General features: G+C 48.7%; 1 protein-coding gene across 1 annotated transcript in view; it reads left to right on the plus strand.

Annotated features, from left to right (window-relative positions):
* The window catches only part of STEEP1 (STING1 ER exit protein 1), an 82,286-nt gene that overhangs the window by 12,269 nt on the left and 52,975 nt on the right, over window positions 1-17,042 (plus strand). The window contains exon 2 of the mRNA XM_073556106.1: window positions 11,935-12,052. Coding sequence (XP_073412207.1) covers window positions 11,935-12,052 — 118 coding nt within the window. The remainder of the gene's footprint in view (window positions 1-11,934; window positions 12,053-17,042) is intronic.

Here is a 17,042-nt window from a genome sequence, read left to right on the forward strand (position 1 = left end):
ACCCTCATCCGTCCTGGACTGGCGGCCCCTGAAGAGTTTGTCGAGGGGAAAACCCTGACTGTCACCGGGATTGGAGGCAACCGTTGTCCCTTGCCAGTGGCCCGGGTTTATCTCGATTGGGGTGCTGCGAGCGGGTTGAGGGAGGTGGGAGTGTCTGAAAACCTGCCCACTGATGTTTTATTGGGGACTGACTTGGGGAGGATGGTTGCATACTATGTCCCTGACACCCTTCCCCAAACTGATAATAAGGGTAACGTTAACCCTGATGATGTTGATGATGGAAAACTGAATGTGTTACCTGCTAATGCCTTGATGAGTAATGATGCAACTAACAACCATTCTTTCCCCAGGTATGATGATGATGTTGATGTATCTGTGCCGACTGAACCCGTTAACCCTTTCTTTGAAGCGGTAGATGTGTCCACAGGTACCGAAGTGCTCGGCCCCGTCACTCTGCGGAGTGAGACGGCTGAGGAACCCCTGGCAGGAGCAAGCAACGGTGCTCAAGGAAATGGGGAGGTGCATGGGGACCATGAGGAAGGTAATGCCATGCAGCTGACCAGTGCCACCGAGGAAGGTCACTGGCCCATAAGTAGCACTGCTCCTGAAGTGTTGGGGGTGGATGGGGAGGTAGAGCCCAGGGCAGCACCGGCTGGTGGGTCTGTAGAAATCCCCAGGGAGACAGCATACATAGCAGCTGTCACACGCAGTCAGAGTGCCCAGATCGCAGGTAACGCACTGTCTTCTGGACCCTCTGCTGCTACAGGAGAGACTGAACCAGAGGTGAACCCAGAGCCGGTTCCAGAGGGTCCCAGTAAAGGAGGTACCCTGACGTCACTTCTGGCAGCCTCCAGCATGGAGTTCCAGGCTGCTCTGCACTCAGATGCCAGCCTGGAGAAATTGAGAGGTCTCGCCGAGACGCCCACCTCCAAGTCTGATAAGGAGAGGGTGTTCTGGGAACGAGGAAGGTTGTACCGGGAGACAGTACCCGGAGATCCTAAAAAGGAGTGGTTGAGGGAAAGACAGCTGGTCGTCCCCTATCAGTTCAGAACCGAGTTGTTGCGGATTGCCCATGAGATTCCACTCGCTGGACACTTGGGGATCAGCAAAACAAAGGCACGGCTGTCTCAACACTTCTATTGGCCCAAAATGGGGACAGATGTAACACACTACTGCCGCTCCTGCGCCACCTGTCAAAAAGTGGGTAAGGCGGGGCCTGCTCTTAAGGCTCCCCTTATTCCTTTGCCGGTGATAGAGGAGCCTTTCCAGAGAATCGCGGTGGACATTGTAGGACCGCTGTCCGTCCCCAGCAGCTCCGGAAAGCGATACATTCTCACCGTGGTAGACTACGCTACCCGGTACCCAGAGGCAGTAGCTCTGTCTTCAACCAGGGCAGATAAGGTGGCTGACACACTGGTGACCATCTTTTCAAGAGTAGGATTTCCCAGGGAGATGCTTACCGATCAAGGGCCCCAATTCATGTCTCGCCTAATGGAGGCTCTCTGTGAGAAAATGCAGGTGACGCAGCTGGTATCGAGTCCGTATCACCCACAGACTAATGGTTTGTGTGAACGTTTCAACGGTACCCTCAAACAGATGCTCCGCATACTGGTTGAGACCCAAGGGCGCGACTGGGAGCGGTACCTCCCACACCTGCTGTTCGCTTACAGAGAAGTTCCGCAGGCCTCGACCGGGTTCTCCCCCTTCGAGCTCCTGTATGGCAGGCGAGTCCGGGGACCCCTTGGGTTGATAAGAGAATCCTGGGAAGATGAGCCAAACCCCACAGAAGTGTCCATCGTGGATTATGTCATGCGCTTCCGTGACAAGATGCAGACCTTGACGCAGTTGGTGCATGACAACATGACGCAGGCTCAGGCTGACCAGAAGCGCTGGTACGACCAGAACGCCCGGGAGCGTACCTACCAGGTGGGTCAAAAGGTGTGGATGCTGGTCCCTGTACCAACGGATAAGCTTCAGGCAGTCTGGGAAGGCCCGTACGTCGTCCACCAACAGCTCAACCCGGTCACCTACGTGGTCACGCTTGACCATGCTCGGGGTAGGCGCAAGGCCTTTCACGTCAACATGCTGAAGGCGCACTACGAACGTGAAGCTTGCGTCCTACCGGTCTGCAATCTGCCAGAGGATGGGGAGGAAGATCCCCTCCTGGACATGCTGGCCCAGGCCAAGGCCGATGGGTCCATTGAGGACATGGAGATAAGTGGTTTGCTAACCGTACCCCAGCGGTTGCAGTTGATGGCCACCCTGGAACCCTTCCGGGCTGTGATCACCAACCAACCGGGGAGGACGGAGTTAGCGGTTCATGAGGTGGACACCGGGAATCGCGCCCCATTACGGCGAACACCTTATCGGATCTCTGAGACGGTGCAACAAGTCATGCGCCAAGAGATCGATGAGATGTTAAGGCTGGGGGTGATTCGACGGTCAAAAAGCGCGTGGGCTTCACCTGTAGTCCTCGTGCCTAAAAAGGATCGAACCACGCGGTTCTGTGTGGACTACAGGGGGCTCAACGCCATCACAACCTCTGATGCCCACCCAATGCCGCGCATCGAGGATCTGCTCGAGCGGTTGACAAAAGCCAAGTACATATCTATCATGGATTTGAGTCGGGGATACTGGCAGATTCCCCTGAGCCCGGAGGCGCAGGAGAAATCCGCCTTTATCACCCCCTTTGGACTGTACGAGTCCACGGTCATGCCCTTCGGCATGAAGAATGCCCCTGCCACTTTCCAGCGGATGGTCAACCACCTGCTTCGGGGACTGGAGGAGTACGCGGTGGCGTACTTAGACGATATTGCCGTCTTCAGTTCCACCTGGGAGGAACACCTTCAGCACCTCCAGGAGGTGCTCAAGCGTCTTCACCAGGCAGGCCTGACCATCAAGCCGGGGAAGTGCCAGATAGGCATGCACAAGGTCCACTACCTGGGGCACCGGGTAGGCAGGGGTTCCTTGATTCCGGAGCCAGAAAAAGTGGACGCAATCGTGTCCTGGCCCACCCCCAGGACAAAGAAACAGGTGAAGTCCTTCTTGGGCACTGCAGGGTACTATAGGCGGTTCGTACAGGACTATAGCGCCCTTGCCAAACCCTTGACTGACCTCACCAAGCAGAGGCTACCCCAAACAGTCAACTGGACAGATGACTGTGAAGCGGCTTTCCAAGCTTTGAAAGCAGCCCTGTGCAGCTCTCCAGTGTTGAGAGCAGTCGACAGCAGTCGCCCGTTTCTGGTACAGACCGACGCCAGCGAGTTTGGCCTCGGTGCTGTGCTTAGCCAGGTCGATTCGGGGGACCAAGAGCACCCTGTGTTGTATCTGAGCTGGAAACTTTTGCCGAGGGAAGTGGCATACTCGACCATCGAGAAGGAGTGTCTGGCCATGGTGTGGGCACTGCAGCGTTTGCAGCCCTACCTGTACGGGCGCGCCTTCACGGTGGTAACTGACCACAACCCTCTGAGCTGGTTGCACACAGTGTCCGGAACCAATGGAAGGTTGCTCCGCTGGAGCCTTGCCCTACAACAGTACGACTTTACTGTAAAACACAGGAAGGGCAGTGAAAATGGCAATGCCGATGGGTTGTCCCGCCGGGGCGAACCCGCTGAGGTGCGCATGGCCGATTACCGAGAGGTAATGCCTCCTTAGCGCCCTCTTAAGGGGGGAGGTGTGATGTACAATGTCTGCAAGATATGTTTTCTGTTGGAATGTGCTACAAATCCTCCATCCTAGGACATTGTAAACTGTCAGTAGTAGGAATTCCTTCCCCCCAGGTTTTATCAACCCTGCCACTTCCTCTGGAAGAGCAGGAATGTTAATTAGCTAGACCATCTTCCTCACACCATTTGGCTTCTCTCAGCTGAAAGAGAAAAAAAAGTGCGGGAACTAAACTCTTTGTTTGAGACCAGGAGTTTGAATAAAACAATAAGGGATTGTCCCGCGAAAACCATACCCAGCAGAAATATAAAAATCATATTTCTGCGATCCGAGCAGACCCAGCTTCGCTGTGGTGCCTGTTGCAAAACTCTCGGATGTCCAGAACCTGAGATATGATTTGCGCCCAAATGGACGGTCATATCGCATAGATGTTTGATGTTTTCTTGATGGGCTCATTACGCTGGGAAACATGATACCACTGATGAGTCCATACCAGCTTCTCCCATAAAGTTATAGCTAATCTAAGTTTTGTAGCCAAAACATAACTCGGATGAGAGAGGAGGGATCAACCCAGAATGCATCTCTCCGTGATGTCACAAAGCAAAGCCTATAAGGCCTTCCCTGGGCAAACCAGCACAGAAGAGCTCCAATCCTCGTGCTGACAAGAACTCCAGATGAGTGGAGATGTGTGGCTCCGCCTTCTTTCTCCGCCGCATGGGTTTGCCTAGAGAGTCATGATCAACCGTGAGTGTACCTCTGTTTTAATCCTTTTATTTTATATCTGTACTGTACATATTTTATGTCTCAATTTTATAGCAACTTTTATCTGTAATCACTGTCCTCTTTCGGAAAATAAATGATTTAATATTTAGTCTGTCTCTATGCTCTAAGAATCGAACTATACGCCTTTGATAGATAATCGCTACTAATTCAAGGGGTTTGCCACGGACCCTCTTAATTTAACACTGTGAATTAAGTAACCGTGACTGGTGGCAGCGCGTTGTGTACGGCTATTGCAGCTTGCTGGCAGTACCGAAGGGTCTTATATTGCTGAATAAGGGGCTGCGGCCACAGCATTGAGAATTCCCTTACTGCAGAAGCCTGATTGCCGGTTCACAACAGGCAGCCCGTCCGGCCACTAATTATCCTAGGTGCAGTTCCCTGACTGACCTGAGGGTAAGGGGGGCGCCGGAGAGCTGCGAGTTCCAAAGTGGAACTGAGAAAGTGGGATATACATAAATCCCAGCAGTACTTGGAAGACTGATAGCAGTGGTGGGGCATCCAAATTAATCTCCCCCTGCGGCAAATTGTAGAGCGAGAGTAGCTTGCTGGATATTTTGGTCACATGGTGCCAGTGGTGGGATAACTAAGATAAGCCCAACTGTGCCTGTGATAGCCGTGTGCCGGCAGTGTGTCTCGTCCCTCCGTCCGCTGATACACCCGTGTCAGTGGTGGGACTGTGACATAGTGGTGACACAGGGTCCGCTGTCCGTCGCGTTTTGGTGGCAGCGGGACCCCCGTCAGTCGCCCGTATTTGGACGAACGGCCGTGGGCTGTTCGTCACACCCTGGAGGAATTTCAGGAGGATAAACCTGAGCGTTGCCCTATGGGAAAATTGTATGTTCCTGACCAGTGGAGAAAGAGAGTGATGTCTGAAGTTCATTGCTCCGCATTGGCTGGTCATCCAGGTATTTTTGGTACCAGAGATTTAGTGAGTCGGTCTTTTTGGTGGCCTGCCTTATCTCGTGCTGTCAGGAATTTTGTATAGTCCTGTGGGACTTGTTCTCGGTCAAAACCCTGTTCTCGTTCTAGTGGGTTGCTGATGCCCCTGCCGGTGCCCAAGAGGCCATGGACCTATATCTCAATGGATTTTATTTCTGATCTTCCTGTCTCTCAGAGAATGACTGTTATCTGGGTGATTTTCTGATAGATTTTTGAAGATGGTCTATCTTGTACCACTCTCAAAGTTGCCATTTTCCACTGAGTTGGTGCCCTTGTTTTTACAACAGGTGGTTCGGTTACATGGGATTCCTGAGAACATTGTGTCGGACAGAGGAGTCCAGTTTGTTTCCAGATTCTGGAAAGCCTTTTGTTCCAATCTGGGAATTCAGTTATCCTTCTCCTCCGTGTTTCATCCCCAGACCAATGGGCAGACTGAGAGAACAAACCAGACCTTGGAGTCTTATTTAAGATTTTTTATATCTGCTGATCAGGATGATTGGGTCTCATTTTTGCCCTTGGCCGAATTCGCGCTGAACAATAGAGCTAGTTCTGCCACTTTGATGTCACCCTTTTTCTGTAATTTTGGGTTTCATCCTCGATTCTCTTCAGGGCAAGTGGAATCTTCGTCCTGCCCAGGTGTGGACACTGTGGTTGAGAGAATGCAGCAGATATGGGACCAAGTGGTGGATAAGTTGTCACTCTCTCGGGAAAAGGCCCAGTGATTTTCCAACCGGCATAGGACCATTGGTCCCCGGTTTAAAGTGGGTGATATGGTTTGGTTTTCGTCTAAGAATATTCCTATGAAGGTTGCATCTCCAACAATTTATGCCAAGATTTATTGGACCTTATAAGATTTTGGAGATTCTTAATCCTGTTTCTTTTCGATTGGCTCTTCCAAGGGGGGGTACTGTTGTGAGTTCTTTTTCTGGTCTACCAGTTGTCAGTTCTCCTTCCGGGCTCCCTCTGGTGGTAACAGGAGGTAGTGAGGTTGATTTAATTAGTAGAGATCTGCCACCTGATGATGAGGATAACGATTGGATCTCTGGAATCTCAGACTGGATTTAAGACAGCCGACGCCCTATTCTGGTGCTGGTGATTCCTTCTGGCTTTTCAGGTCTTGGTTTTCAGCTCTGTTCCAGTCATCTCAAGCTAAGTGTTTCTGCTAATGTTCACACTTGATTTTGTTGGTCTATTAAGTTTTTTGTGTGGTCAGCCAGCCCCTGCTGGGACTGTGCTGAATTTCCTCTCTCTGTATTTGCCAATTTGCTTTTTGTCCCTTACTAGTTTGGCCTCTTTTTGCTCTGTCTCAGAATATTTCAGAGTGCTGATATAGTGGGAGAAGTCTAGTGACTTCAGGGTTAATTTTGTTATCAGAAGTGTTGGACATTATTTTTGTAGGGTTTTTTCGTCAGATTGCAGACAGTGTCTTTCGTTTCCTGTCCTTTCTAGTTAGTTTGGGCCCCATCGTTTGCTCAGCCTATTTTCCTGCCTGTGTTTGTGTTTTCATCTTGTTTCACCGTCAAGACATGTGTGGGGGCTGTCTATTCCTTTGCGGTCTGCTCCTGGGCAGTTATTCCCTTTTCTTGCTTTAGGCTTATTTAGTCCTCCGGCTGTGACGAGGCGTCTAGATTCATCGTAGGAAAGCTCCACGGCTGCTGCTAGTTGTGTGGTTAGGATCAGGGGTCTGCAATCTGCATAGTTAGCAACCTCTCTGGTTTTCTGTGGCTTGGCTTGTTTAGTTTTCCTCCTCGGTGACCCATTCTTAACAGACGTGCCATCTCGGTGTGGTATATGTGCTATCTTCCCATTCTCTGTGTTTCCCCAAAAACACGACTGTTGAGCAATAAAGGTCAGGGGGTGCACCACCATGCTGCTTATGTTTATCTCTCTACCAAACCGTGCAGGAGCTGGACCTTTTCTCCTCCAGCCCCACATTGCTGGACCATCAGCTAAAGAGGACCTATCCCAGGACTATCTGGGTATAGCACTTGTAGATCTCGCTTTTTCAGTTAGAACGCTAAGATTTTGATGCTCTTCACTGGATGTCGCCTTGAGGGATTATAGAAAGGCCCCGTGCATGGTGGGACCTCTATGTCCTGAATTTCGGACCTCAATTATCTCTTTCTTGGGTACGACCTATACGTGATAAGCATATTATTACTCCTTGTGATATGTCCTCTTTAGGGGGGAGGACCGGTGGAAATTCGGATTCTGGTATCTGACCCGAACTTTTTAGAAACTTCGGTTTGGGCACCAGAACAGTACCCAAACTTCCACCAGAACCACCCGAAACCCTTGAAAATAATGGATATGGATACCCAAACTGAAAAGAAAAAAAATCTCTGTCTCAGTCTCTCCTCAGCACCACCACGGACTTACCCCAAACGCTGCATTGGAGGACTTCAGCAGGAAGTCCTTGTTCGGCCTTCAGACCTGAATAGTAACCATCAGGTACGAACGCCGAACATTTCTGTTTGGGTTCAACCATCATTAGTCCTCTTTATTTATGCGCATTCACTTTTTCCCTGCAATTCTTTTGCTGCTTTTTTTTTCAACTCAAAGATGACCTTTTACTAGTTTGGTCCCGTTAAATTTGCTACATCATTGAATAATGGCTGCAGAACTGAATAAACATAATTTTGATTTTGCTTGATGTCCTCCATTGTGAGCATGTTAGCTGAGCCCAATGTGACCTTATCAGAGATGATCTCTGGGGCATTTACCTTTTCCCTTGCCTGACATTGACTATTCATAAGCGGGAGTCGTTATGCAGGGAAAAAAAGAACATAGCGAGATCGCTGATTTTGTGACGCCACAGCGATCTCGCCAGCGAGATCGCTGTTTGTGACGGGGATCAACGACCGGCTCCCCTGCCGGTTATCGCTGATCATGCAGGATCGGCCTGGGCCGTTTTTCGATCGCTGGTCTCACGCTGGCCTGCATGCATCGCTGCATGTGGCAGCGAGAGACCAGCGATGCTGGACGCCGGTTTCCAAGGTAAACATGGGGTATCCAGGAGTCGCGCTGCTCCTGGATACCTGATGTTTACATTAGAAACCAGCGTTGCTGGTCCTGATCGCTGGAGGAGCTGTCTTGTGACAGCTCACCAGCGATCAGCCTAACGATGTCCCAGCGATCCCATCATGTCGGATCGTTGGTCGGATCGCTGTGACATCGTTATGTGTAACGGGGCCTTTAGACCCAGATTTCTTCAATTGCTGTGTTCTATTGTTTACTTACAATGAAGGATTAATCACCTGGTGATTATCATTGCTGTGACTATCTGACAGGCGGGCAATCATCTGACTCCACCCTGCCCTGTGATAAGCAGCTCACTGTCTATGGACATTGCATATACAGGGCCTGGTGTGGGTGGGGTTAGCTTTCTCAGCTCTGCTGCATTGCTAAATCTAAAAGCTCTGGTGTCAGAACGGCTGCAACCAGTAATCCAAGTTATAAATCATTGGATTCAGGGTCTCTTTGCCTACATCATGCGCTTAGATGAGGTAGATTAAAGCAGAAGGTTTTTGCTATCTCTTTATCTAACCAGTTAGACGCTGCTGTCCTATTGATCGTTGCATCTAAGGCTTAAGTGACCAGAAACAGAATTCGCTCTGATCCCAGACATTACAGCTGAATGGTCAGCTTTGCTACCTTTCGCCAGTCATATAAATATACTTTAGGTGCAGAATGTGGTTAGTAGACTCCCTTAAATATCATAGCACAAAGTGACGTACATGTACGTGAGCCTTAGGGTCACTGCACGTGGAGACATCTTAGGAGCTGACTCTCCTGTCAGCTACATTACTAACAGCAGCGTCTGTAGCTGAGCTTTGATCGCTGTTAACAATTTACATGCTGCTGTCAGTCTGTCTAATCAACCTCTAGATGGAGTGGCTTCCATGGCATCCAGTGACCTTCTGCTGGTCCCCGTCACTGTCATCTTAGTCTTCGTTGGAAGCAGAGCCACATGCTGGTTTTCATAGGAGACTGCAATTTTCACTATATACTGCCATACAGTAGTCTAGCAGTATATAATATAAGCGATCAGACAATCACAAGTTCAAGTCCCCTAAGGGGACTACAAAATATAAAAACATTTTTATAAATTATAAACATTTTTATTTCCCTTCTCCTCATTAGAATAAAAATATCACAGTATTTGGTATAACCACATGCATAACATTTCAGTCTGTCAAAATATACAATTAATTAGCCAATTTAGTAAATACTGTAAAGAGAAAAAAAAAGAAAGGCCAGAATTTTTGGTTTATTGTGTACCACACCTCCCTAAAAACAAAAATGGAATAAACAATCAAAATGTTGTATGCACCCTAAATTGAAGTCAATAAAATCTTCAACTCATCATGCAAAAAGAAAGCCCCCCCCATCCATGGAAAAATAACATTGTTGGTTTGTGTCTCCATTTTCCAAACCCCGAAACATTTTGTTAAGGTCTTGGAAAATGCCGACACAGACCCAATAATTTTTTTTAACAAACTGCTGAACTTTTATTCACCACTTAAATAAAATATAATCTATTCATGTTTATCGCTATAATCGTGTCATGTCACTAGGTCATTTTTATCACAACGTGAAAACAAAACTCAAAAGCAATGGCGGAATTGCATTTTTTCATTATATTATTCTGGTTAGAATTTTTTCCCATTTTTCAATAAATTCTATGATAAAGTGATTGGTGTCAATCAAAACGACAACTCGTCCCGCATAAAAACGAATCCTCATACGGGTATACAAGAAAAAAACTAAAAAAAGAAAAGTTACACCTCTTCGAAGAAGGGGAGGGAGTAATGCAAAAATAAAATTGAAAATTGGCTGTGGAGGTGAATATCAGGTTCAGTAAATGCTTGTATTTCCCATGAAAGGGGTCTTCCAGACTTCTAGTATTGATGCCCTTTCCTTAGCTGAGCTGTAGTTCTTATCAATGGACATGACACCGTGAGCTGTGCCATTCCGGCTCTGTTAACGTCCTTCTGCCACCAGATCTGAACACAGCTGATCGGCGGTGTTGGCGGCGGATGGACCACCACCGATCTGATATTTAGGACCTAGTCTTCGGCTAGGAAATCAATATTTATAATTTCTGGATAACCCCTGCCAAATAAAAATACTTGACTTTTTCTTCGAGCTCTGGGCATGGGGAAAACGGCAGCCATCCTTACACTGTTCTCTCGCCCTAAGCCCAGGAGGTGCTGATCACTCTGTGTCGGGACACTGTTTCTGCAGTCTTCTAGATCCGCGTTAGCTGTGCCATTTTATCTGCCCTTGGATCGTTCCCTGAAAATATTCATATTTTTAAGATGACATCAACAGATTTATTTGGGTTTTGTCGCAGAGTGAAGTCTTGTGAGCTGGGGTCTTTGGGCAGGCGGCACTCGAGTTGTGCGGTAATTGGATTTGAGTCCTTGTGTGTGCCGGCACCGCTGCCTGCTGTGCTGCAGTAATTATTTAATTTGTGACCCTGCTCAGCGCCGCGCCGATAAGGATTCTAAGCTTAAATGTTATGTTCATCACAGACCTTTCAGTGGTAATGACCAGAACCCCATTACTGCTGTCTGCGGGAAATAACGATGCGTCCTATGCCCCGGAGAACTGTAACAGTCTAACCCCTCCGCGTCCTTGAAGCCTTTCTTTGTGTGCTTTCTCAAATCCCTGCAGATTCTGGGACCCCACAAGTGGCGCTGTCATGACGTAAGCAGCTGTAAATGTTGTGATTACATGGCACAACCAGAGTGGGCTACAAGGGAATGATGTGCAAACGTTCTGTAAGATTCCCCAATTTGCAGGGGCCGTATGATTGCTTGTAGCTAAGGATATGACTCACGGGACCCCAAACTGGGGAAAATGGGGTCCCCCTAGTGAATGCTTATCTCTTCTTTTTGCACTTGTCTGTGCATGTTCAAATTTCACCCATATTAAAGGGGTATCCCCATGTACATAAGTTCACACTGTAATAATTGACAATTGGTAGATCATTTTGGGGCCTACATTAGAGAGCCCCACGAAGCAAAGAACAAAGGACATATTTTCCACTTTCCATGACTGCAAGACCAGGTCATTGGTTACTAGTGATGAGCGAACGTTCTCGGATAAGGTGTTAGCTGAGCATGCTCGTGTTCTAACAGTGTTTTCGGCGTGCTCGAAAAAGATGTTCGAGTCCTCGCGGCTGCATGTCTCACAGTTGTTCGACAGTCGTAACATATGGAGGGATTGCCTAAGAAACAGGAAATCCCTGCACGTGTTGTGACTTTTTCGAGCACACCGATGACACTCTGTTAGCACCTGAGCATGCCAGATAACACCTTATCCCAGCACGGTCTCTCATCACTGTTGGTTATGGCTGTCTCCTTATATCGTGCCATAGATGTAGAGTGACGGGAGGGGTGCACGCCAGCTGCTCTGTCCTTGTGGGCATCCGGCAGTGATTTCTTCTCGCCTTCCCAGTGGACGGGTGCTCTGCCCCTTGTATCTGCTATGTCCGGGCTACTGTGTCTTATGTATTTATTCGCCTCTGCTCCTCGCTTTCAGACTGCCAGCTGGAGAAACTTCCCATGAGGCCTCGGGACAGAGCGCGAGTTATCGATGCAGCCAAGCACGCTCACAAGTTCTGTAACACCGAAGAGGAGGAGGCGGTGTATCTGCGCAGGTATCTCCCCCGGGGCTCGTTTCCTCTTTTCCCTCCATTTGCCCTGTTACAGATATGTTCTATTGCCGTCCATGGCGATTTTATTGCTAAACCTTTATCTGTCCTTTGTGAATTTTTCCTGTCAGCAAGCAGCTTCTAGTCTTTCCATATCTTACTGTGGCATGACAAGTATGTCAGCGGAGCAGTGATTTCTGCCAGACATTGGGGCCTATGGATCAAGCCTCGTACATCCGACATGACATATCAGGAAAGTTGTACCTGGCGCAGGCACATTATCTCACAACGCTTCTTTTATTACTTCATTTATTCACAAAGTTCTCTGCAATTTGCTAATAGATGGGGAAATTAAAATAACATTGGCGGGCTCCTTTAACCAGTTCATGACCTGGCACAAAGAAAAGTTCTCCAGTGGTTCGGAGCCTGAAAAAAATCAGGTGATACTAACCTACCATCACCCACCTGGATCTAGGGTTTGCGCTGACACATAAATAGGGGACCCCACTGTTCAGCCAGCAGCAGGACTGCTGAGGAGTGTGATGTGCTGCTCAAGTCACTGCTGCAGCCAATCATAGGCTGCAGCGGTCCTGTTGCTGGTGGAACAGTGATGTCTCCAGCGCAGACCCTGGATCCAGATTGGTGTTGGTAGGTGATCATCCCTTCATTTATTTTTTTATAGTTCCAAACACCCAGGAACCTTTACTTTTTGCCTGGACATACATTTAAAGGGAATCTATCACCAGTTTTTTGCGCCATAATCTGAGAGCAGCATGATTTAGAGATGGAAATCCTGAATCCAGCGATGTGTCACTAACTGGGTTGCTTGCTGCAGTTTTTATAAAATCATTGTTTTATCAGCAGGAGATTATCACTAGAGGACTAGTGCTCCTGTTGCCAGGTACTGCTCCGTATCCATGAGCTTTGTATGACCCCGCTCCCACTACTGATTGGCAGCTTTTTGTATACACTGTGCATGAGCAGAAAGCTGCCAATCAGAGGTGTGGGCGTGGCTATACAGAGCTCCGCGTTCAGAGAACTGCAGCAGATAAAATAATAATTTTATCAAAATGATATCAATCAACTGACTATATGATACATCACTTGAATTGGGGTCTCTGCCCCTGTCATGCTGCTCTCAAATGGGGTAGCAAAAACCTGTTGACAGTTTTAGTAAAAAGAATTACCTTGGATTTGGAAAATAATTACTTAAAACAGGAAAAAAATGAGTATAAATTACACTTGTTTCGGTGGTCCTATCAGTCTGTTGACTTGTCCCGCAATGAGGCTGTGTGTGTGACTGCTATAATTAACCTCTTCAGTGCCTTAGAACAACATGTGTTTCTCGGACCATCATAATTGCTTCTGAAATAACTACAGAGAAGGAGCCAGTGGCTTTGGGTCTCCGCTGCATTAAAGGGGTTTTCCTCTACTAGATGGTCTTCTATAGATGCACCTGCCTAATTTTGACTAAAAACTTGGACCTGGGTTCACTGGGTGTCAGTCTGCTGGATGAAGCAGAATCGAGTGTGCTGAAGCTGGTGAGTGTCTAGTCAAAATGTGAGCTGTAGCTGAGAGAGAGACTTGCCGGGGTGTCTCTCTGAATGGAGACTGCATGAGTCCGCTAGGAAAGCTGAGCAGTCTGTGTGTTGGAGCTGCAGCCTTGTTCAGTGTGAACTGTGCACGGTGTTGAATAGCTCTGTTTGGTGTTGGATGCTGTTGGCGCTCAGGCTGAAGGGGATACGGAGACTGCCGGGATCAGGCCTCTTCTGTGTACGAAGTTTGCTCCAGGAGAAAGTACTGTACTCTGTCCGGGTGAGCCCGCACTAACATACGTGCCTCCAGAATGAAATGTTTATTTGCAGTTATACCTTTGTGCCCAGAAGAGGCTGTTTGGTGGGATGGAATCCCTTGGAGCTTTATGAAAGCAATAAAGCTGCACCTGTTTGGACCAAACTGCATTGCCTGTGTGAATGCTACTACTGCCTACCAAAGAGAATGAATCCCTACACTATATACAGTCGTGGCCAGAAGTGTTGGCTTTTTTTAAAATTGTTCCAGAAAATGAAGTTTCTCCCAGAAAATTATTGCAATTACAGGTTGTGTTATATACACGTGTATTTCCTTTGTGTGTATTGGAACAACACAAAAAAAAAACAGAAAAAAAGGTGAATTGGACATAATTTCACACAAAACATTAATAATGGGTCAGACAAGAGTGTTGGCACCCTCAACTTAATATTTGGTTGCACATCCTATGTAATAAATAACTGCAATCAATCACTTCCTATACCACCAACAAGCTTCTTGCACCTCTCAGCTGGAATTTTGGACCACTTTTCTTTTGCAAACTGCTCCAGGTCTCTCATATGTGAAGGCGCCTTCTGCAACCAACAATTTTAAGATCTCTCCACAGGTGTTCAATGGGATTTGGATACGGACTCATTGCTGGCCACTTCAGAACTCTCCAGCGCTTTGTTTCCATTCATTTCTGGGTGCTTCTTGAAGTGTGTTTGGGGTCATTGTCTTGCTGGAAGACCCATGAGCTAGGATGCAACCCAGCTTTCTGACACTGGACACTACATTGGGAGTTTGGGACCCAAAATCTTTTGGTAATATTCAGATTTCACGATGCCTTGCATGACCTTTGTGAACAAACTGGAAATGTAGACCGTTGATGGCGAAGCGTAGAAACCTTTGATGCGGAGGGAAAATGGGGATGTGTAGGTAGGCGTCCTGGATGTCGATGGAGGCCAAGTATTCTCCCTGCCCCATGGCCGATATAACTGAACGGAGAGACTCCATCCGGAAATGTTTGATCCTGATAAATTTGTTCAGGAGCTTCAGGTCCAAAACAGGCCTGACAGTCCTGTCCTTTTTGGGGACTGCGAATAGGTTGGAATAGAAGCCCTGAGCCTTCTTGTGTTCTGGCACGGGAATAATGACTCCGTTGTGCTGGATTGATTCAATGGCTCCTAGTAAAGCCCTTGCCCAAGTATCCCCCTTGGGAAGACGGGAAAGAAAAAAAAAATTGTCTTGGGGGGGTACCTGACAAATTCTATCTTGTACCCTGAGGACACCAGCTCTCTCACCCATGTGTCGTGTGCGATGGTGAGCCGACATGGCGAAACCAGAGTAGGCGGCCGCCTACTTTGCTGATGTCGCCTGACAAATGCCTCGAGTCATTTGGCTGAGGAACTTTGGGACCTGTTTCCCCTCGACCTGGGCTGGTGAGTACGCATCGTCATGGCCATCCTGCACTCCTGTCTTGCCTTACTTAGATGACCTCTTGGTCAAGGGCCCTTCGATTCGGGCATGCGAGGAAAGTGTCAACATCACGCTAGATACTCTTTCCCTCTTAGGGTGGTTAGTCAACGTGAAGAAATCATCCCTTGTTCCAGCTCAGAGGATTTCCTTTTTAGGGATGATCTTCGACACCTTCCGAGGGTTGGTAATTCTCCCTCGAGACAAGGCTCTAGCTCTCCGACAGGGAGTCCGAACACTTCACCAACCAATCCCTCACACCATCCGTTTCGGGATGAGAGTTCTAGGGAAAATGGTGGCAGCAATGGAAGTGATCCCGTTCGCCCAGTTCCATCTTCGCCTTCTGCAGCACGCCCTCTTGTCATCCTGGGACAAGAACCCATTCACGCTCGATCACCGGTGCCGATTGTCCCCTCAGGTCAGACAGTCACTCGAGTGGTGAACAGTCAGTTCCCCCAGACCATTGGTTGGTGGTCACAACCGAAGCCAACCTCCTCGGCTGGGGAGCGGTTTTTCGCCACCACACGACCCAGGGATGGTGGTTGCCACAGGAGGCACGCCTCCCAATCAACTTGTTGGAAATACGAGCGATCTGGCTGGCTCTGTAACATTTTCATCACCTTCTAGCAGGCCGCCCCGTCTGGATTCAATCGGACAACGCCACGGCGGTGGCTTACATAAATCATTAAGGGGGCACCCGCAGCAGAGTAATCATGTGCGAGGTAGGGCACGTTCTTCACTGGGCCGAGAGGAACCACTCGATGATATCGCGGTCCACACCCCAAGGTCTTCCAGCAGATTTACCAACGGTGGGGAACACTGGATGTGGACCTGATGGCCCCCAGGGTAAACGCCAAGGTGCCCATGTTTGTCGCTCGGTCCCGGGACACGCAGGCGATCGCCGTGGATGCGTTGGTTCTGCCATGGAACTAGTTTCCCCTCCCATACTTATTCCCCCTTCCTGTCTCTACTTCCGAGTGTCATCACGAAGATCAAAACAGAAGGGGTTCCAGCAATTTTGCTGGCCCCAGACTGGCCCCGTTGAGCATGGTACGCAGATCTAGTGCAGCTGCTGGCCGACGTTCCTTAGCGACTGCCAGAGTGCCCAGATCTACTGTCACAGTGCCCGACCTTCCACCCGAGCGCAGGGGCCCTGTGTTTGACGGCATGGCAGTTGAATCTTGAATTCTGACCAGGCGGGGTTTGGGCGTGAGGTGGTTGCTACAATGGTTAGCGCCCGGAAGCCTACCTCGGTGCGAATTTACCATCACACCTGGAAGGTTTTCTTTTCTTGGTGTCGAGGGCGCAGTTATTCTCCACTTAGATTCTCTGTTCCCAATATCTTGGCCTTTCTCCAGCCTGGCCTAGACTCAGGGTTAGCCCCAAGCTCCCTCGGGAGAAAGATATCGGCTTTATCCATCCTTTTCCAGCTCAGAATTGCTGCCAATTTGCAGGTAAAGACTTTCATCCAGGGAGTCTCCCACTTGGTACCTCCCTATAGGACGCCCCTGGACGCCTGGGACCTTAACTTGGTCCTAAGCCTTCTGCAGGAAGCTCCACTTGAACCGCTACAGGATGTTTCTTTGTCGTACCTTTCCTGGAACGTGGTATTCCTTGTAGCCATAACTTCTATCAGGTGGGTCTCAGAGCTGGCGGCCCTATCCTGCCGAGCCCCGTTTCTCACTTTCCACAGGGATAAGGTGGTTCTCAGACCAGCTCCCCCCTTTCTGCC

The sequence above is a fragment of the Dendrobates tinctorius genome, unplaced genomic scaffold, assembly GCF_039654945.1.
Source record: "Dendrobates tinctorius isolate UK_male_01 unplaced genomic scaffold, ASM3965494v1 ptg000231l, whole genome shotgun sequence".
In the NCBI taxonomy this organism is placed as follows: Eukaryota; Metazoa; Chordata; class Amphibia; order Anura; family Dendrobatidae; genus Dendrobates; species Dendrobates tinctorius.